The sequence below is a fragment of the Mytilus trossulus genome, chromosome 6 (genome assembly GCF_036588685.1).
Source record: "Mytilus trossulus isolate FHL-02 chromosome 6, PNRI_Mtr1.1.1.hap1, whole genome shotgun sequence".
Lineage (NCBI taxonomy): Eukaryota > Metazoa > Mollusca > Bivalvia > Mytilida > Mytilidae > Mytilus > Mytilus trossulus.
Window position 1 is genome coordinate 15,489,018 of NC_086378.1, and position 22,403 is coordinate 15,511,420.

At 31.7% G+C, this 22,403-nt stretch overlaps 1 protein-coding gene and 1 long non-coding RNA gene across 2 annotated transcripts; both read right to left on the minus strand.

Moving 5' to 3' along the window:
- Positions 1 to 259: 259 nt before the first annotated feature.
- LOC134722344 (fatty acyl-CoA hydrolase precursor, medium chain-like) lies at positions 260 to 2,650 on the minus strand. The gene is made up of 2 exons (XM_063585958.1): positions 1,105 to 2,650; positions 260 to 470 (listed from the first exon to the last, which is right to left on the minus strand). Exons 1-2 carry the CDS (start codon positions 2,637 to 2,639, stop codon positions 284 to 286), a joined length of 1,722 nt encoding a protein of 573 aa, XP_063442028.1. The 5' UTR covers positions 2,640 to 2,650; the 3' UTR covers positions 260 to 283.
- Positions 2,651 to 14,308: 11,658 nt separating this feature from the next.
- On the minus strand, positions 14,309 to 17,323 carry LOC134723227 (uncharacterized). Its single transcript, XR_010108019.1, has 3 exons — positions 17,286 to 17,323; positions 16,197 to 16,273; positions 14,309 to 14,487 (listed from the first exon to the last, which is right to left on the minus strand). It is a non-coding gene; the product is annotated as an uncharacterized LOC134723227 (long non-coding RNA).
- Between the last annotated feature and the right edge of the window lie 5,080 nt (positions 17,324 to 22,403).

Consider the following 22,403-nt stretch of genomic DNA (forward strand, 5'->3'; position numbering starts at 1 on the left):
CGCATGCGTTACAGAATAATTGTGGATGAAAAGTAAAATTAATCAGTATAATGATTTGATCAATCAAATCTTCAAAAATTCCACCAATAAAGAGAATTGTCTCGGAAAATGTTGTCCAATCGTAATTTATGGTACACATTGTCTGGTTTATGCTAATATTATGTTCGAATACGGAACAGATCAAAATAAATGACGACGGTGTTAGTTTTTTATTGTTTCAAAAGTTAACGGACGACAAGTGATGAGAAAAGCTTAACTGGCCTTAAAGACCAGAGCTTTTGTCTTACAATTCGTCATGTTCTTTTCTGTTATCATCTATCTCAATTAGTGTGTATATATCTGACCATAGTTCAGACGTCTCCATTTTGTAGAAACTTTGAAGAACTGTTGGGATATCGAAGTTTAAATACATTCGTCCGCTCAAATCAAATGGTATCCAGAACATCGATCCAGGTCCACCTATTGGTCTACTGTAATACAAAAGAAACACATAAAAACAAAATAGAAAAGATTTATAAATTGATTGATTTTGGTATGGTTAACGTGCAGATGAAAATATTTCGTAAATTTTTAGGAGGATTTGAAATTATCTAATAAATCAAACAAACAAGTACTAGGCTTTACAAGATGGCCGACATGTATTATGGGTAGGTATACTTCTACCATAAAAAAAGGGTAAACAATTAACTTTGCAACAGGTCACCCCGGAGTCCGAAAAGACGTATTGGTAGCGTTCTTTTACATGCAGAGAGCGCAGCATTATTCTTAAATTAGAGTTCGGATTTAACCGTAACGTTCTCATTCCAACAGTTCATGGCTGCATTCTAATAATCAAGCGCGGCGCTACAACGACGCCCTTCTATGCCATGGGTTTTATTGTCAGTGGGAGAAGACCTGGAGAGCCTCTATGTCTATAGACTATAATAATTATAGTCTGCATTGAGGGTGTAGATAGAAAACACTTGGCTTAGCACAAAAATTAACATATTATTCAAGGGTATCTTCCTGTTATACATGATACACAAACTGACTGTATTCGTCATTGAAATGTCCTACAGAAGACAAAAACAATAAAACAAAAAAATATCTTCATGTATCACTTACCCTGATTTTGCGAAAGAAGTCCAATATTGTATTAAGTTTTTAGAAAATTGTTTCTCATCATCAGATATTTCATGGTCTCCAACTTTAAACAACCATATTAGATCGTCTCCATGCCCACTGCCTTCAAACCATTCAGGGGGAGTTCCTCCAAAGGGATCTGGACTAGTCTTAGAAAATAAATACTGGTAAGTTTTTCCATTTTTCAAAGCTGCGTGGAATTCCAACATTTTTATGGAGGGATATGTGAACATAACATCTGCCAGAAGTTCTGTTGTTCTGAGACTCTGTTCTTTGGTAGATGCATCCGCTTTGTAAAAATTGCACATTTGTTCTATAATACTGTCGTCGCTTCTAAGATACTTCTCAACATAAGATGCAATTATTGCCTCACACGCTACTTTGTGTGGAACTCCTTCCGTTACGTTAAAACTATAAAATTCTTGGAGTTCAGGAAATGTGATCAAATATAATAATGATCCTTCATTAGAAGTTGTTCCAGAAATAAAGTCAAGAGATCCGAAGAACTGAGAAACAGCAGACGTTTTGTCTTCCAAACTAACGATAGGATTTTCGGTAAACAACTCGCCATCAACAACAGGATAACTATGCGATTTAAAAAATATATGCCTTTTTAATTTGTCTTCCGATACCGTCGAATAAAAGTCAGTAATATCTAAAAGTTCCTGAACTGTTTTTTCTCTTAAGCAATCTACGAATTTGAACTCATCTTCAATTGGACACAACGATTTTTTCGACAGTTGATTTGCATATTCTTGAACTTCATCCTGTTTACGCATAAGGATTTTACTATGGACACCACTTTGACCAATAGCACGATGAAATAAACCTTTATTTGTAGATATAAGGGATTGAAGTGATACACTGTAGCCGCCTGCAGATTCTCCAAAAATAGTCACAGAATTCGGATTCCCGCCAAACATTTTAATATTATCATGAACCCACTGTAAAGCTAATTTCTGATCCCATAATGCATAGTTACCCCGTGCAGCTGGGTGATCTATGGCTAAAAATCCCAAAATACCGAGTCTGTAGTTAAAACTGACCATTATAATGTCCCCCTCTATTGCCATTCGCGAAAGATCTTCCTCATTTCCAAACCCAACTTCAAACCCCCCGCCATGAATCCAGACCATTACTGAAAAGTTATTCAATTTGTCTAATGAATTTGGTACGTACACATTCAAAAATAAACAGTCTTCAGATGTTGTAGGTCTTGATAATTCAGGCATAAAATCCGGAATATTTTGTGGACATGCTGAGCGAAAGGCAGTGGCATCTACTGTTTCTTTCCATAATCCGAAAGGCACTGGTTTCTTAAATCTTAGAGATCCAACAGGAGGTTTTCCAAATGGTATTCCACGGAATTCGTATAAAGTGTCGCCAGTCTCAGCAAATATTCCCTTTACGCCTTTAATTGAACCCAATGAAGTTTTTAGTAAAGCGGTTTCTATCGTGTGTTCTGTTCTTACTATGGACAGGAACGATAGGTACAACGAACAGACTAAGACTCTCATTTCCAAAATATATAACTGCAAAAGAAACAAAAAATCAACTTAGTTGTTCTGAAACTAAAAGTAGATATTATATATATTTGAATATAATATCATTAATTGAAATCACTAATTAAAAATGTTCTTTACAATTCAGACATTTTTAACAATTTCAAATATCTTATAATCTACATAAGAACCTAAGGAAATTCACGTGTATTGTTTGAAATTTTTGTCCGATTTTCGGAATATTCTGGGCCCAGTTTCACGAAGCTGTCTTACGACTATGACATGTCTTAGGATGGTCTAACGACATATCTTAGTCCTAAATGGGTTTCACAACGTGGTCCAAAATTAGGACATCTCTTAAAGTTGGTCATAAAGTTAGGACAAAGCGAGAGGTGTCTTATGATGGTCTTAGGATAGTTATACGTTTATTTAAATAAATTACACTCATTTTTTATATTAATTTTGAAAAAAATAACTTATTATCATCTAATTATCTATTCTCCTATTCCTGCTTATAACGTTATCTTTCTAGATTGACGGATTATCATGATTTGTCAACAATGAAAATTCGATGTATTGATATCAAGATTGCACGATTTTATCCCTTAACCTTATATAATCAATAAAGTCGAAATTGAATTAAACTCACTTGTACCAACAAATGTCATCATTTTATATTCCTTTTTTCCTAATTTTGCATTCAAAATTTCATATTCATATTGATGTATTGTTTCAAGATAATTTATATATAAATTACTTTTATTTTTTACATTTATATTTATTTTGAAAATTATGTCATTATATTAATCAATACGTTTAGAATAATTTATGGTAAGACATACTATTATTACATGATTTTTTTCCGTAAATCATATTTATATTTGAAAATTTAAGAACTTGCGACAGGTTTAGGATGTCTTAGCTAAGATCATCCTAATACAGCTTCGAGACGAGGTCTGTGATATGTCCTAGGATAGTCATAAGAGGATCATAAGACATCATGTCCTAAGATATATCTTATGACATGTCTTAGGATAGCTTCGTGAAACCGGCCCCTGGTTTTAGCCATTTGAAAGCCTTAAAATATTTGCCATTTTTCTTTTTATAAATCTTTTACATGTATAATTATAAGCCATCATTCTGTATTTTTTTTAATAGTTTCTGAGAACTCCAACTTCTCAATGATAAAGCAATGAAAAAGAGAGAACATTTTCCCGCCACACTTTCAATGTTTTATATCTCGAAAACAAGCAGATTGACCTATACTTAATTTCAATTTTGCTCTTTATGTTCCTTTATCAAATCCCTATCAATATATAAAAGTGGTATGAGAAGCTTGTTATTTTAAAACTGAGAAGCGAACTGCCTTAAAGAGACATATACATGTATAAACATTCACAATTACATTTGCGGGTTTATGCTCACTGTCATAATATTAATCTGAGTGTCAAGCTTGTGATATATACGTTCTTTTAGTAATGTTTAACGGGAAGTAATTTTAAGCTAAGAATTTCTTAAAAACATCTATTTTTTATTACAACTTACATGTATTTCTATCATACAGCTACAGCAATGATATTATTCTCATGAGGTTTTTTTCATAGTAAACAAATGTGATCATATTAACTTATATATTAAAACGATTATTACTCTTCTTAATGTATTAAAATCCCTTTCTTACTGTACAAATTGTGCATGTAGCTTTATTTGTTATGGACTTAAAATCTTATTGAATTATGAATTTAAAAGTACGTGTAATCGTGTATTGTAAAATTAATGGCTACATTTCCTATCTACATTTAGTTTTTAAAAAGATTTAATAAATCCAAATTTATAAAATCATATACTCTTTAATCAGTTGTATGCTAAGTCAGCGTTGACTTAAACTGTTCTTTAATAAAAGCAAATATGTATAGGCCGTGTTCACATTGACCTAAACTCGGTGTTGTGTTAGTTTAACTTACACTTAAACTAAACATAATCACGTTCCCATTGATAAAACTCAATGTTTACATGTAGTTTAAATCGTGTTTTGTCTACATGCAGTCGATAGTCGATGTAGGCCTTGTGTAGGTTAAGTGTACACAAAACTAGGCATTTAGAACTGTAATTTTCCCATTTATTTAAAAAAGAAACGAATTTTACATAAAATTGATACTTATATATACGGGGCGCCGAATGGGACTCTTGTGGTTTTGTACTCAAAATTCAATTTTGTACGGACAAAAGTGACTTTTGTTCAACAAAAATGAGTTCAGTTTAACAAAATTTGTATCATACTACAAATTTGTAATTTTGTCATACAAAATTATCTATCAGCGGACAAAAGTCACTTTTGTCATGACAAAATTCATTTTTGTTACACAGACTTGACTTTTGTTACCTAATTTGAAAATTGAGCGACAAAAGTCAATTTTGTATTCAAATTAGTAAAGTTTGGTTTCTGTGAACTAATTTGCATACAAAATCGACTTTTGTTACACAAAATTGACTTTTGTTAAACAAAATTGACTTTTGTTACACAAAATTGACTTTTGTTACACAAAATTGACTTTTGTTACACAAAATTGACTTTTGTTACACAAAATTGACTTTTGTTACACAAAATTGACTTTTGTGAGACAAAATTGACCAATGTGAGACAAAATTGACTTTTGTCTCAACAAAATTGACAAAATTGAATTTTGTCTCAACAAAATTGACAAAATTGAATTTTGTCTCAACAAAATTAACAAAATTGAATTTTGTCTCAACAAAATTAACAAAATTGAATTTTGTCTCAACAAAATTGAATTGTGTCTCAACAAAATTAACAAAATTGAATTTTGTCTCAACAAAATTGATTTTTGTCTCACGAAAGTCAATTTTGTCTCACGAAAGTCAATTTTGTCGTCACAAAAATGAATTTTGTCGTCACAAAATTGACTTTTGTCTCAACAAAATTTACAAAATTGACTTTTGTCTCAACAAAAATGACAAAATTGAATTTTGTCTCACAAAATTGACTTTTGTCTCAACAAAATTTACAAAATTGACTTTTGTCTCAACAAAATTTACAAAATTGACTTTTGTCTCAACAAAATTGACTTTTGTCTCAACAAAATTGACTTTTGTCTCAACAAAAATGACAAAATTGAATTTTGTCTCAACAAAAATGACAAAATTGAATTTTGTCTCACAAAAGTCAATTTTGTCTCACAAAAGTTAATTTTGTCTCACAAAAGTTAATTTTGTTTCACAAAAGTCAATTTTGTCTCACAAAATTGAATCTTACCTTACACAAATGACTTTTGTGATTTAATTTCCATATCAGGTAACAAAAGTCAATTTTGTATGCAAATATGTTTATATTTGCATACCTTTTAGACAAAATTGACTTTTGTCATGACAAATATGAATTTTGTCTACAAAAATGAATTTTGTCATAACAAAAATGAATTTTGTCCAAACAAATGAATTTTGTCATCACAAAATTGAAGTTCTCACAAAACAAGTCTGTAGCACATAGTTTTGTAAGACAAAAATGATTTTGTTATGACAGAATTGAATTTTGTACAAAACCACAAGAGTCCCATTCGGCGCCCCGTAATATAACACTTATTAATAAAGTTATTTACAGAAATATTTCTCTAAACTTGATATATTTTTTTGTTATACAAATACTTTATGTAGCATTATTAACCCCTTATCAAGACTCATCCATCGATCCATCATTGCCGAACACATAATTCATATGACAAGGTCTTCCCGAATCGACTGGACATTCATGTACACACTGACAAAAATATTTGCCACTGGTCTATACTCAAACAACGAATCATTCATAAATGCAATACTGAAAAAGGTGAGGTTAACTTTTTTTGTGTAGTATCTCAGATCCGTTAAAATACAATTAGAAAAAAAAACAATTTCCCCCTCCTTTTGCCAAATACTCCTTGGAGAAAAAAATACTATTTAAAACAAACGGAAAGATAGAAATGTAGTGATCCTCTTTAAAACATCGCATTTTTTTTTCTTTGTCTGTAAGCACGGTGATGCAGCCTACGTTTTTAAAGCGTAATCGAGACCTCTTTAAACTACTGCAAATCAACCAAAATGACTTTCTCAAAGGAGTAACCACTTTACTTAAAAAAGAAAAGGGAGGAGGGGGGTCTGAGTCCGAATTTGTTTCTCGCGCGAAATTTTATATTTTTTTTTTCGATGGTACCAATTTAATATTTAACACTATATTGTATGGGGAAACTTTGGATTCAAAATATTTGTTCATTCTAATCATCTGTATGACCCGATTTTTTTAAATCAATTTGCAGAAAAATCCATCCCCCCTTTTTTTTAAAAAGTCAAATGGTCGTTCCTTAACTGCTTATACAGTTGTTTGTAAATTTGAATTCGGTTCTACGTAATCAACATTTAAATGACATATTGTTTAAAAATGTGAACAAATCTTATGTACAGGTAACTAAACAAGGTGTATAGATCTGAACAAATGTCATGTGAAACTAGTGTACATTACACTAAACCAAACGTAAACATGTTTACTGTACACGGCGTTTGGTGTGAACACGGCCTAAGTTAAACAAATGTATAACCCGCGGAGCGCATATCAGCTGCTCACTTGCAAGTGTTGTATTTCATTTTTTACCAACCCACATGTGTTATGGAAGAACTTTTGTATTAAACATTATTATTCACTCTGAAGAATATCTGTATTTTGGGCATGAGTTCTAAGCAAGTTGTACATGTATGCGTTACACAGTTATGATAAACTAAGATTTAGGTAAATGATTCTATATGCGGTATATTATTTATACTGGGTGAATGGAACATCTGGTTGACAGAAGTACAAAACCAGCAGTTAATTGTACAGCCTTATCCAATATGTACATGCAGATTATTTGGAGTAAAATTCACAAAGAACATGTAAGTTATAAAAAAAACACTAAGATGGCAACTCCTAAATGCAACCTATAGCTGTGTTGGTTAGTCACATAAAATGTATCATGATTCTGTTGTTTTTTGCATTTCGTAGCTTCCAGTACTAGTGCTATTGTCTATTCTAGTTGTCTGTATTTCCAAACCAACCAATGAACATGCATGTTGTAGGTCGTACAATGTACCATAACATATAGTTGGTAATTATTGTGTCATTTTTGTATTTTGTGAAGAGTTGTTTCATTGAGTAGACCACAACATCTATTTTTTATAAGTAAAAAATATTGCTAATTGAAAAAAGACGAACAGACATTTCGATAAAAAAAAACCTGTTTTAGATGCAAAAAAAACCCTAAAGACTGATCAACACGACCCAAAAGAAAGTTCCCCGCTGGAACTATTTTATCATTGATTTAGATTTTTGTTCCTGTACTTACGACTTTGCGATTTGTATTAAAAAAGGGGGATATCGACACGAAACATACATGTATGTCGAGTCGGTTGTTTTTAACACAAGGTTAAAGACCACTAGCAATATTCATGTTCTCAAAGAGGAATATGATCAATAATGTCGTTCGGTGAGTCTTTCGTTCACTTTCTTTTGATGTACAATATTTCTTAAGAGATATTTTACAGTCAAAAGTGGTAAAAAAACAAGTGCATTATTTAGATTTATCCAGGCTGTATATTTCCCCCCTTTTTACCATTAAAATACCTGTAAAACTTTACTTACCTTTGTGCTCGGCCAGCTATTTACCTAGATGTAGTTATTATTTATAAATCAGCAATATTTAAATATTTCTATATATATATATAGTCAACTTTTAAGGGTACTAAGGGTATAAGATATGGAGTTTTAAATTAAACTTATATGTGAGGTAAATGATCATTAATTATAAGTAAACGTAGTTCAATATGTAAGACTGTTCAAGTGGTTCATTTGTAGGTTAAGTCTGTTTTAATTTCCAAATAGAATCGACGAAAAATAATTCTTTAAATAGCAAGTGACAATAATGAATATAAGAAATACCAATGATTTTGTGACCATTCCGATACAGCTCATAAACGTGATTCAAATTTATGGAAAAAAATGAAAACATGTACTACGGTACAGTAAACAGTAAAATATATATATATATATATATCGACGATTTGAAAATAAGTCGTCAAGTCCTTTAACATAATGATGTATTCAGTGTCGGATCCAGAGGGGAAAACCCCTCCCTCTATTGTAAATCAATGCATTTGCATGGTTGGTAGGTACTCACCTTGTCCCTAGGTTGGGACCCCCTGTAAAAAATGGCCAGATCCGCCCCTCACACTTAACCTGTTCGTACACGTACACAACAATGTAACTTGTGTTTTAGTTTGATATTGTTGGTAAAATTCCTCAATCAGAATTAGGAATACGAGTGCGTTCTTTCTAGCGGATACAAAGGTTTAAATATATGGACCTAATTAAGGTTTATGACCCCTTCTGTAGCCATTTTTGTACGAACTTTTCAAACTTCAATTGTATCAAAACTACAGATATATTGATTAATAGAGATAGGCTATTTTGTACATTTTCCAAGGGGAAACTTGATGCAAAGCATTATTTTCTACTGTTTCATTGCATTAAATTTAACAGAAAAAGAGGACTTTGTGGCAAATAAATCAAAATTTTTATAGAAAATTCACAGCCTTTATCCTTGTACTCTCATATTTGGCAATTTGATGACTAATATATTTAGGATTATTGCATGCAGTGCTAGCATTGATTTCCTTAAAACAAGTTTATAAATGTAGTCATTGGTTAAAACAAATATATATATGGGCAAAACCAAGTACACCTTATAGGGTGCGCTCGACTTTAGTGACGCAGCACAAGGTGTTTTGGAATTTACATGTTGCTTAGAACTTTTTGTAAAAAATAAACCCTAGCACATCATAAAAAAATCAAGTGAGTAATTTGTGTTTCAAATTTTATAACAAAAATCTCTGTATTATAGGCTGTGGATTTTCTATAAAAATCTTGATTTATTTGCCACAAAGTCCTTTTTTTCTATTAAATGCAATGAAATAGTAAAACACAATTCTTTGCATTAAGTTTCCACTGGGAATATGTACAAAATACTGTACGACATTCGAACGCAGGTGGAAGAAAGCTCCGCTGATGTAGACCCTCAGGTAATTGGTGCACTCCGGGAATCTTGCAAATACATCCGTACTTACAACTGACGAGATGTATGATTCACATTGGGTTAATACATTTAATTGGGTATAACCGTGACATTCAGTGGAAAACATTTGACTTAATTTTTATTCTAATAGAATTTTAATATATATGCTTTGGGGTGTTTATCTTGGAGATCGGGGCAAAATTAACACGTTTTCGGGTCATTGCAACAACTTATACGTACAATATCAGTGCTATTCAAAATCAAATATTTAGCAGATCTATCCGTTTCCCCTTTCCAAGAAAGATCCTTGCACTTTTATTTTTAAACTAAATTGCAATTGGAACACGCAGGAAGTAGATTTTACATTCCATCCAAAATGATATCCATATGAGTATTTGGACCATACGCGTATGGCCATGACCATATCTGTATACTCATATGGTCCGACTATACGCGCATGGTCGGACCATATGAATATAATACTCGTTTGGTTATTAACGGGCCGGACCATATGAGTATTTGGACCATATAGTTTTGTTTTTCAAATGACATAATAAACGTTTCAATAATATAAAAAACTTTATCTTAATTTGTGCATGATCCTTTTCATTTACACCTTTTGTTTGCGAGTGAAATATAGCCTTTTTTTTGCAGCTGCGTACATTGATACCGAGGTCTATGGCCATTCTGAGGTCTGCGGTGTTTTTAAGAAGCTCTTAGACTAGATCTCAAATATCGTAAAATAACTGCAATACACAGTATTCACAAGACAAATTAAATAAACTATGATTCTTTCCAGTGACTTCTTGTGTAACAGTTCATCATAACAAAACATTGGATTTTTTTTTTTTAGTCGACATATTGACATTCACTCGTAATAACAGATCGGTAATGACCATCGGTATAAAATGTGTTTACTATGAATTTGACAATTAGGTAAAATATCTATGCGAAACTTCTTATTTTTATTTAGCTTATCTTTTTATTATGATGTAATAATAAAATAACCTATATGAATTTAATGCGTCTTTTTATAAATGAAAGGGCATACCATATGAAGAGTAAAGAAGTATTAAAAGTAAACTGTAAAAAAGTGTGTTAATTAACCCGACCATACGTGTACGGTCGGACCATACGCGTATGGTCGGACCATACGCGTATGGTCGGACCATATATGAGTATATACCCATATGGTCATGACCATACGCGTATGGTCCAAATACTCATATGGTCTGGAACATGTATATATATGTAATTCATTTGTAATAATGATTGAACCTGGACTTTGTTTGTGAAATTGACAACGCCCGCACTTGTTTGTTTGCCGCTACGTGAGACCTGTCCAGAAAGAGTGACACACATTCAGTCTCTTTTCAGGAGGAGGAGACAAACCTATTTCTTAGAGTGAATAAATTATGCTCTTTAAATATTTGTCGCTGGTTTTTACAAAATTAATAAATCAATGACTGATTCATTTAGCATGTCATATGCTTTACTTTATGCAAACTGAAACCAATCAATCAATCAATTGATCAATCAAGCCATTAATGAACCAATGAACCAATCAATAGATACATTTTGTACATTAACCGAACAACCAAACTACTTGATAATTGATATTATGCACTGTTTGAACATGACGAAATGTTAAAGAACTGAAAACAACACGTTAATAATGTCTTGCGTCCGAAGCGCTTTTCTGGATTTACCTTCATCAGGAACGATCAAAGCCAAACATTTGAAATCCGAAGATGTATAAGTACCGAAACCGTTGAAGAGCTACGTATATGCAAAAAATACCTAATTCTTCTAAAGCCAACTTTGCCTGAGGGAGTTGAAACCTTAGTTTCTTAATAATTTCAAAATTTATAAACGGACAATTTTAGTAAAGTTTGTTAAATCATGTCAGTACTGAAATACTAACTACTGAGCTGATGATACCCTCGGGGACTGATACTCCACCAGCAGAGGTATCGACCCAGTGATGTAAAAAATTGAAAACAACACGTTAATAATGTCTTGCATTCGAAGCGCTTTTCTGGATTTATCTTCATCAGGAACGCTTGCAAGCCAGAATATCCATACGACGTTTCTGTAATTCAGGTTCATTAGACTACATCTCAACAACACAGACGTACCACTATAAACACTAACTAACACATTATGTTAGAGCCATCGACAAAAATAAACAGATTTTTTCCAACTAGAGGCTCTAAAGAGCCTGTTTCGCTCATCATGGTCTATGTGCTTACCAACAAAAAAAAAGGACTCTTCATCATTGTAGATGAGAATATAAGACAAACAACTCTATTTTGTTTATCTTGTATAACTTATCTTTAAGTCTGTTCGGTATCTCTCTGTCTTCTTTACTTTCTGTCTATCTTTTTCAGTTTTTGCTCAAAATATAAAAGGGTAAACAAATCCTCAATTAAGGGCGACCATTCCTATTTAGAGTGACAGTTTACTAACTATATCGGCAACACTTGCCGTGAATTTCAAATACATCTCGCTTTGCTTATCATTTTTGTGATTTAAAGCGTTTATTTACCTATTTTAATTTGAATCTTAGAAGTCATAATGGGGGAAAAAGTTACTCTCAATATCATAGTTTTCATGATAATAGTCGAAAATGGAAATAGAATAAAATTCAAAACAGTGTTGCTGTGGCCATTGAATGACGCATTAAATTCATCCACGCCAAAATAAAATATTTCAAAACAGATTCTTTTAAAGCTTTTTGAATATAAAGTTTAATTCTATGTATTGAAATGTGTAACAAGTGATTTTTTAAATCCCCACGTGAAGTCCTCTAATAGACTAAGTGAGCTTAAAATCATCGCCAATGACAAACAAGTTATAAGTAATTTTTTCACTTCAATTAATAACAAACTTTTTACCGTCGACCACACTGTTATGATTTTGATTCTAAATGGAATAATTTGTCATTTATCGGCAATAACTCATATGATATATAAAAGAAAGAACATAGTTTGTCTTTAAGTTTTTACGTATATTGACAACTTGTAGAGCTAATTAATCTGAACATTTGTGCTCCTTTCAGATTTTCTCTATTTATAACGGTTAACAAAATAATAGACAAAACTTGCATTTTACCCTATGTTCTATTTTTAGCCATGTCGTCCATGTTGATTGATAGGTCGGGTCATACAACACATTTGTAAAACTAAATACTCAAATCATGATTGTGGCCAAGTTTTTTTTAAATGTGTCTCAGTGGTTTCAAAGGAGAAGATTTTTGTACAAGATTACAAAAACTAACAAACAATGTAAAACATTGACTATAAAAAGGGGTCGAAATATACCAGAGGGACAGTAAACTCAGAGATTGAAAATAACCTGACAACGCCATGGCTTAAAATGAAAAAGACAAACAGACATGTAATAGTACACTTGACACGACATAATAAACTAAAGACTAAGCAACAGGAATTCGAACCCAACCAAAAAACTGGGGTTGATCTAAGGTGCTCCGGAAAGGTTCAAAGGGCAATCAATGACTCTTTAAGGAGTCAATTGCCAATTTGGTCATGGTGACTTATATGTAGATCTTACTTTGCTGAACACTATTGCTGTTCACAGTTTATCTGCATCTTTAATTATGATTAGATAATTACCAGAAAATGCCAAATTTCATTAAAATCAACGATTAAGGAGTAGCAACCCAACAGGTGGTTGTCTTTTCATCTACCAATCTTTGGGCAGATAGATTTTCACCAAATAATCATTTTAACCCATGTCAGATTTGCTCTGAATATTTTAGTTTCAGAAAATTGAAAAAAAAAATACTTTAAAGGGCAATTACTCTTTATGGGTTTAAATGACAATTTTGGTAATATTGACTTATTTGTAGATATTACTTTGTTGAACCAGTTTGCCTTTACAGTTTCTCTGTATCTATTTTAATATTCAAGATAATAACCAAAAACTGCAAAATGTCCTTAAATTACCAGTTCAGTAGACACATTTTACTCCCACGTTCTATTTCAAGCCATGGCGACCTATTAGGTAAATGAACGTGGTCATCGAATACATTGTTTTAAACTAGATACCTAATTATGGTTTTATTTGGACAAGTAGTTGTTAAGGAGAAGACTTTTGTAAAAGATAACTGACGACGGACGCTAAGGGATGAGGAGAGCTCACTTTGCCCTTGAGGAGCCAGGTGAGCTAAAACTTTTAGGAATTCAAAAAGATCCAGGGAAAATAACTGCTCTATTGTTGAGTCTGATAAACAATACCACAGTCGTTCACAAATGAATAGAACACCGAGCAGTTAGTAAGAAGTATGCAAAGTAAAAAAAAAAATATTTGCAATATAATTCATGTTGTTCATGTTGTTACACAATTTTGTTATTTATATACTGACAATATGTTAGTACTTTTTTCATGTTGTTCTATCAGATTATAGCATTAATGGAAACTAATGTTCAGTAATGAAAATGTTAATGTTACCACGGTAAAAATTTGTTGAAATCGTACGCCACTACTTTTAATTGCTGATAAAAATATGTCCATATAATGATGCGAAACTGGTCTCCATTGTAATCGTTACATTATCGTGATAACCATGTCTGCATAGTTACATACTCATGATAACTAGGTTGTGCTGGGGTATATCCTTCTGATTTAATCGTCCGCTATGTTAGACAATGAACTTTATTTCGTTATGATCGTTGAAATAACAGTTAAAATATATTAAATGTTCAAATCTATATACACAGGGGGATCTCCGTCCTGAAAATGAGCAGCTGAAATATAAAATATTATAGTTTATATGAGGTAAATTGTCAGACAAGAATTATGATGTTCATATCTCTTAAGTATGTACAAGTGTATTTCATCTAAAGTTAGCTTTACTTAAGTATGTACAAGTGTATTTTATCTAAAGTTAGCTTTACTTAAGTATGTACAAGTGTATTTTATCTAAAGTTAGCTTTACTTAAGTATGTACAAGTGTATTTTATCTAAAGTTAGCTTTACTTAAGTATGTACAAGTGTATTTCATCTAAAGTTAGCTTTACTTAAGTATGTACAAGTGTATTTTATCTAAAGTTAGCTTTACTTAAGTATGTACAAGTGTATTTTATCTAAAGTTAGCTTTACTTAAGTATGTACAAGTGTATTTTATCTAAAGTTAGCTTTACTTAAGTATGTACAAGTGTATTTTATCTAAAGTTAGCTTTATTAAGTATGTACAAGTGTATTTTATCTAAAGTTAGCTTACTTAAGTATGTACAAGTGTATTTTATCTAAAGTTAGCTTTACTTAAGTATGTACAAGTGTATTTTATCTAAAGTTAGCTTTACTTAAGTATGTACAAGTGTATTTTATCTAAAGTTAGCTTTACTTAAGTATGTACAAGTGTATTTTATCTAAAGTTAGCTTTAGTTATTTTATCTAAAGTTAGCTTTACTTAAGTATGTACAAGTGTATTTTATCTAAAGTTAGCTTTACTTAAGTATGTACAAGTGTATTTCACCTAAAGCTAGCTTACAATGAATCAGGATTTACTGAAGAATCAAAAGGGTTGAATGCTAGGAATAAAGGGACAGGGAAGTTTTGTAACGAAACAACAGATATTTTGCAATAAGATTTGCTCTATATTCTACAACATCATTTTTCTGATTTCTTCGTAAGAATCAGAAAGATAGGTGATATGCTTTGATATAATTAGCATTGGTTAACACATTTTAAGTAGAAATTTTAAGATTGATAGACCGAACCTTTAATAGGAGACTATACAGTGTGCATTGTTCATTAAGTGCCAGTCTTTGTAAGAATCAGGCAATTTAGGTAAAAATCAAAACATTGTCAGAAAAAACCCACCGAACTTATCATTCTTTTTAATACTAACCATCATCCTGAGTCAAAAATGATTGGTCTTTCGTTTGTTTGTGTCTGGTAATATCAAATAATTTGGTTTGAAAATTGGTTAGAGTGATAGCAAATTACAGAGGTATCTCCCCTTTTTCATTAATGTCTAGTGCATTTCAACCAAATTATATCTTCTATTACCAGAATAAAAAACGAAAATGAATGTTAATGTTGTGCATAACTACATATTATGCACTGAAATCAATGTCAAACTGTTTTTTTTTCATTGGTCATGTTTTCACCACTGCCTGATTCTTAGGCAGACTGGCACTTAATTAAAGACGCACGGAGATCTGTAATTGATTAGATCTACACCATGTGAACCCTTTCTAGCTCGTCGTCTCATTTAGAATCATACCACAACTCCTTATTTGTTTAACTATAAGCTACGAAATACAATTAGGTCAAGCACTGACAACAGTTGTTAATTTTGAAAAGCACAACGACAGAGGATGTTATAATCTAAGTTTTTGTTTTTTTAGTCGCAACCATTTATCTAATATTTCGTTCGATTGGTTATCGGAAGGCCTCTGAATTCACAGACACATACATACTGTATTCTTATGTCGTTTCATATACCTACCTTCGTTATGTCTGTTGATGTTTTGATAATGTTCTGTATCCATGTTTGTCATTGTGCCACCTTCATTATAATAGGTGCTGAAAATGTATGATGCAGAAAATGTAATAGTGAGGTAACGTCTTCAAATTAAATACAATACGTATATGCAAATATAAATTTCAACATCATGTTTAATATTCGACAACAGATCGATTATATTTTTGTCTACAAATGTAATGGAATACCCTCAATCAGGGATACATGTACGTAACGTCACGTTTAATTCATTGTAAACAACAACGACAAATCAAAAACATTCTTATTGAAAAAGTTTTTAAACATAAACTTCAAGGTCAAAGCAAGGCAGGGCAAACTGGCCATCATTCAATGCTCTTCTCCAACATATAGAGCAGAGGACGAAGAAAAAAAACTATGATGTTTGTAAATTACAATACCTTAAAATTCAGCAAGAGTTAAAACTGGAAACACAGAACAGGTTTCAGCTATTAAACAACCCGACAATTGACGGTACAAATACAATATCAGTCATTGACAAAAGTCATAAATAGATTCAGAGAAAACAAATCCGGGTTACAAACTTAAAGCGAAGGAAACACACCAAATATACGAGGATAGCTTTACATTGACAAGGACCATTTAATGACAACTACCATAATTATTCCTGATTTAACATTTTCCAATCAGTATTAATTTTAAGGAGTTTCTCCAATAATCATCCGCCAAAAACAATTTAATTAAAATAATTTCCTTCTCTAATTCGATAAAATAATACGATTCAGATGTATTCACTACTCAAGTTTCTTTTTGTTGTCACTATCATACGTGCAACATGTAAAACAATTAAGAGGAAACTTTCAGAGTTAATTTCGCCCAAAGTACTACTGAACTGAAATTAGTGTTTAAGGACATTTGATCTTACTGCAAGCATTACTTTACTCTGATGCAGAAATATGCATATTTGGACAAGTTAAGCATGCAAGAGAAATTTAAACAGTGTTGAATTGTAAGTATGATATTAGAATTTTACTCATCAATTTGAAACTAAACATTTACTTAATATCGCAAATATTTAACTAAAATCGATCGTACCTTGTATCACTTGATAAATGGTCCGGAGTAGATGAATCTGTTTTAAAAAAATGATGGTCGTATAATTTATACATTTTTTATGCTGTCTGTTTTAATTTTACTTGAGAAAACGATTTTCAGATTTCAATCTTCAACAGTACTAGTATACATCGGGCGTATATTTAGTCAGGATTCTAAGTATTCGTACTGCCATGGAATAAAGTCATGCTGATTAAAAGGTGCCCATTGTTCTCTGCTTTCAAAATATTGCACTCTAACCCTAAAAGAATCTTCTGTTTGAACCAGTCCTGGTTTTCATTCTTCAACTTACAACTTCATGTAACATATAAAATCTATTTTGTCAATGATTGAATTTATCTAGACTGAGTGTCAATCCCTGTATACTAACTTTGTTCATGCATGTGTGATTATGACCCGTGTATAACGAAAATCCAAAATACACCGTTTGATTGTATAGCTGACAGATGCGGAACGTACAGATAAGATAACAGGTTACTGTTGGTAACGGAATCGGATTTGACCCGGAACTTTTGGAAAACAAAAGGTTGTACTGGTGTAATTTTTAAGCAACAACATTGCCCTTTATTATAGTTATGTTTAAAGTTGCATTCTTTGATTCGTCGTTTTAACGTTATGCCGGCTATTAAATTGGACCCAAATAGTATAGATTACCAAGTTATTATGAAGCTTTTAAAAAGCACTTAAAGTGAAATATATCTGACGTTGTTCGTTTCATACTATAACAGATCTAACTAATAAATGTAAATTTGCACATTCTAAAAAAGGGACGAAAGATACCAGAGGGACAGTCAAACTCATAAATCGATAATAAACTGACTAAATCTAGGGTTGATCTCAGGTGCTTCGGAAGGGTAAGCAGATCCTGCTCCACACGTGGTACCCGTCGTGTTGCTTAGGTAGCAATACACAGTTAGAAGAAGTTAAGTTTCGCATTATGCCCCCTGTGAATTTTTTAAATATTAAAGTTTTTGTACAATAAAATAGATTTTTAGATAATTGAAGAATAATATAGCCTTCTAAGTGGGTTTATATGAACATTTAGATTGTTTTTAACATGTTTTATAGGCCATTTACAAGATTGACAGTCCGTATTTTCCTATCCGTACCGTCCATAGGTCCATAAATTATTGTAGTGTTTATCAACAAAGATTTTGCGCTCGATCTTTTCAATTCAATTTTATGAAAAAACGAGCAGAAAGGCATATGATTTTTTTAAAACCACTTGATAGATATAAACCTATGGATTCAGGAAAGGTATCACTGTAATTGGTTGAAATTTTCCTTTAGACAAAATTTTGGAGCCTTTTGTGACATGTTCAACCCTCTTTTTTGCTATAGTGGTTACACCAAAAGGGATTATATTTCACCTTTATGACCATTAGAAATCAAGTCTATGGAAGATTCTCTTTCTATAAGTATATACATGCATAACACACATATAAAGCCTTCTTTGTCAGACAGGAGGGGAAAGAGGGTGTTTAAAAATTATGAGTGTCAATTTTCAGTTTTTTTCCTAACTGTGTTTTGCTACCTTATGTAATAACAAATCCGGTAAACAGTATAATTCGGTAGGTTTCATTCATGAAAGGGAAGGGGATTGAAGTTACGACGTAAGGAACATATCCGATATAATTTGTGAAACGGTTATTCTATAACGGTCAACCAACTCTAAATCTTTGCACATTGTTTTGATGTACATCATTTCACAAGTGTAGGTAATATGAATTCAAGAGTCGACATATTAAAGACAAATCTATTCGTGTAAGAACGTTTTCAGTTTTTGCCTTTGTGGTGTAGTATTTTTTTGGGGGAGTTGAAAGAACAGCCAACGGTACATATTTGTACTATTTTCACAAACATTGTCCCTTTCAGAATCGAACAAAAATCTAAACCTGTTTTGATAAAATGTTTTTCTAGCATGTATGTTTGCGTTTGCAATTTTTCACCGAAAGTAAAAATCAATTAAACTTATTGGAAAATGTGCGAATATATTGTCGCACCAAAGAGGTTGTATGATACGTAATATATATAGCTCAAAGCAGATAGTTGATCAATATCTGCTATGCCATTCTAAATGAGACCATAATAGAATGATATCGTACTTACCGTTTTTTACATGTTGCAACTCATTGTATATGTGTTTTTCAGCGTTAAACACATCTTCACTAAGAAATAAAAATATACAAAATAATCACACAGGTCAACGATCAATAGGAGAAACTTCACAATCAAGGCACATGACATGTTAGGAATAATACAGAATGGTTAACGTCCTGAAATAGAATTTTCAGTCATTTGAAATCATTTGAACAGAATCATATTGATGGTGTTACTACCATGTCCTTGGGATTAAGCAACATCGTTCACTCTCTTATTATACAGCGATATAATTAATATTCTAAACGTTAAGCATTCTTGCTTCAATTGTCACCAATGTACCCCCAAACACAAGCTTTCAGAAGAATATACTGAAGAATATGATTATCTTTTATCAATGTTTATGATTTGACTAAATAGTTTCATCATTAGTTCTAACGAACAATGAAGCATATTTCGCTACGTACATTGATTTTTTAGTTCATATAGTTTAAAACTAAACTAACAACATTATACTGTAAAGTTACAAAACTTGAGGCTTTTCATCCTGGTGATGTTGATATTTTGTTATTGCACAAGTTAAAGCTATCTCAAATGACATCAAAGGTACCAGAACTATAATTGTATACGCCAGACGCGCGTTTCTCAAGCGTTCTTACATCATTCCGTTGAATGTGCACATATTAATATTTATTTTGTGATGGGGCTTTCTATAGTTTTGAATGACTAAACGTGCTGCTTAATAGGCACTATATCATTTTTAAGATGTTGCTGTGTGAACTTGATAACATAATTTGATGCGTCAAGTCCGTTTCTTTGGCTTTCTGTAGTACTTTAATGTTTCTTTCCAGATCGCTCACAACATGTGTATCTCTTACACATTCTTTTTTTTTTTAAGCCAGGTAACTTTTTATTCCATTTCAACTGTTTCAAATTTAGTTATACTGGGACCTTTTATTTCTTATGATACTTATTATGATAAGTTGTAAGATGACCTGTATGGTGCTTCAACCCAATTTTTTTTTGTCACGTTTAATTTGGAGTTAATATCTCCTGAAAGATACGATATTCCAGCGATTGCGTTTTCTATCATTGTTCACTATTTTCACAGGGATATATAGTTGCTGTGTACAAGAAAGCTGTTAAAGTAAGGATTTAAAGTGGGGAAGTTGACTGCTGTTTAATATCTGTGTCTTTGGAGTAACCATAATTCTGTCTTCTTTTCATTGAAGCGAATAATAAGTTACAATCATATATTTTTTCCTCGTAGGGCGTTTACATACAGTATCTCAATTAATACGTTAAAATTTGCATGTTTACACTTTACGGACTTCATTTAGCAAAGATATGCTTCTTCCATAATCACTACTCAAACAAATTTTCGATGAAGACGACTGAAATCGACACTACATAAGTTCGACAGTCAACATGACACATTTGAGCACCGGTACGATAATTATTAACTATCAAGCTACATGTCTTTTAATCTTGAATCATTAGATACCAGAGTATATACGTCTGATCTATAATATTTCATATCTTTGAAATGTATTATGAACTGTTGTATGTTTTCTTTGCATATATTAGTGAAATGTGTATTCAAATTCACTATATTGTTAGGATAATATCAATACTGTTAGCCGTTGAAAGGATCTAATGTCATGCTTACCTTGCACTTTCAGTTGTTTGGTACATTGAATTTCGTTCTGAAAAGAGAAACTGTCAAAAATAGCTTAAAAAAAATCTACAAAAATTCAATATGGAAGAAAATGTTAACAGCAAATTTCAGGCTGCTCATTTCCATAGCTTTTAACGAGAAAAAAATACTTGTCATTATACCTTTCACTAACATATTCAAAACATTTTAAATATGTGACACAAGTCGTTTTCATTTTGACCAAAGCATTTGGATATCATTGATAATACAAGTTGAGGCTAATAAAAAAAGAACACTACACAAAATACAACGTTGAGAATTAAAGACTGCGCAACACGAACACCACAAACAACTGGGGTGATTTCATGTGCTCCAGAAGGGTAGGCAGAAGCATATAAGCAATCAATGTCATATTTTTCTCAGCTTGATTAGTTCAATGAAGTATCACGTTTAATGATAAATGCTTCTTTGAATTTGCTATTTTGATCGAAAGATGGATTTACGTAATTAAATAGTTTATATATTGTATTTGTAATAATGACAATTTTGATGTAAATTTAGTGTGAGAGTTGAATAAAAATATCCTAGTTGGTTTTAAATATTTTTATAATGTCAGAACATTTAACATATTTAAGTTTAGAGACATCGATCATTTATTCCACTAACCTTTATTTTCATTTATTCTTTTCTTGTAAAATAATACCACAATACTTGTTAGTACCAATATTATTACAGCTGATCCGATGCCGGCTCCGATTCTAACAGAGATCATATCTGATTGTCCAGTTTTTGGAGCTTAAATCGAGAAGAAGTTGAGAAGATATATTTTTTGAAATATTATATGAAATATATGAAATAAATGTAAAAAAGCATTTATGTACTTAAAGATGGTAAGTAAGGTGCTGGTTAAACTGATGTGCGATACATGTTAACTTAATGTTTTAAAATACCATAGTTTTTGGTTAAATACAAATATTTGAAAAGTACGGAGAATATGATATTTCAAATTTTGACGATCCCTTGACCAAATCAATTACAAAATAATTGATAATTGTGTCAATATCACTTGTAATGGATGTTATTCTCATATTATTACCGTTCCAATAGTTCACATTGTCGTTTCTAAAACAAAATGTTGTAGATTTTGACTATTATGTGCATATTTACAGTTTCATAAAGATGGAATTCACTTCTTATAATAAAAATTTGTATAGATAGTTTGAGCCAGATTAGCCAATTTTTTAATGAATGTTGGATTTATAAGAAGAGACTTATGTAGACAAAATGCCCGTCTGACTAACAGATTATAGCCTTGTTTCTTTGACTTTTTTGGCAAAAAGCTG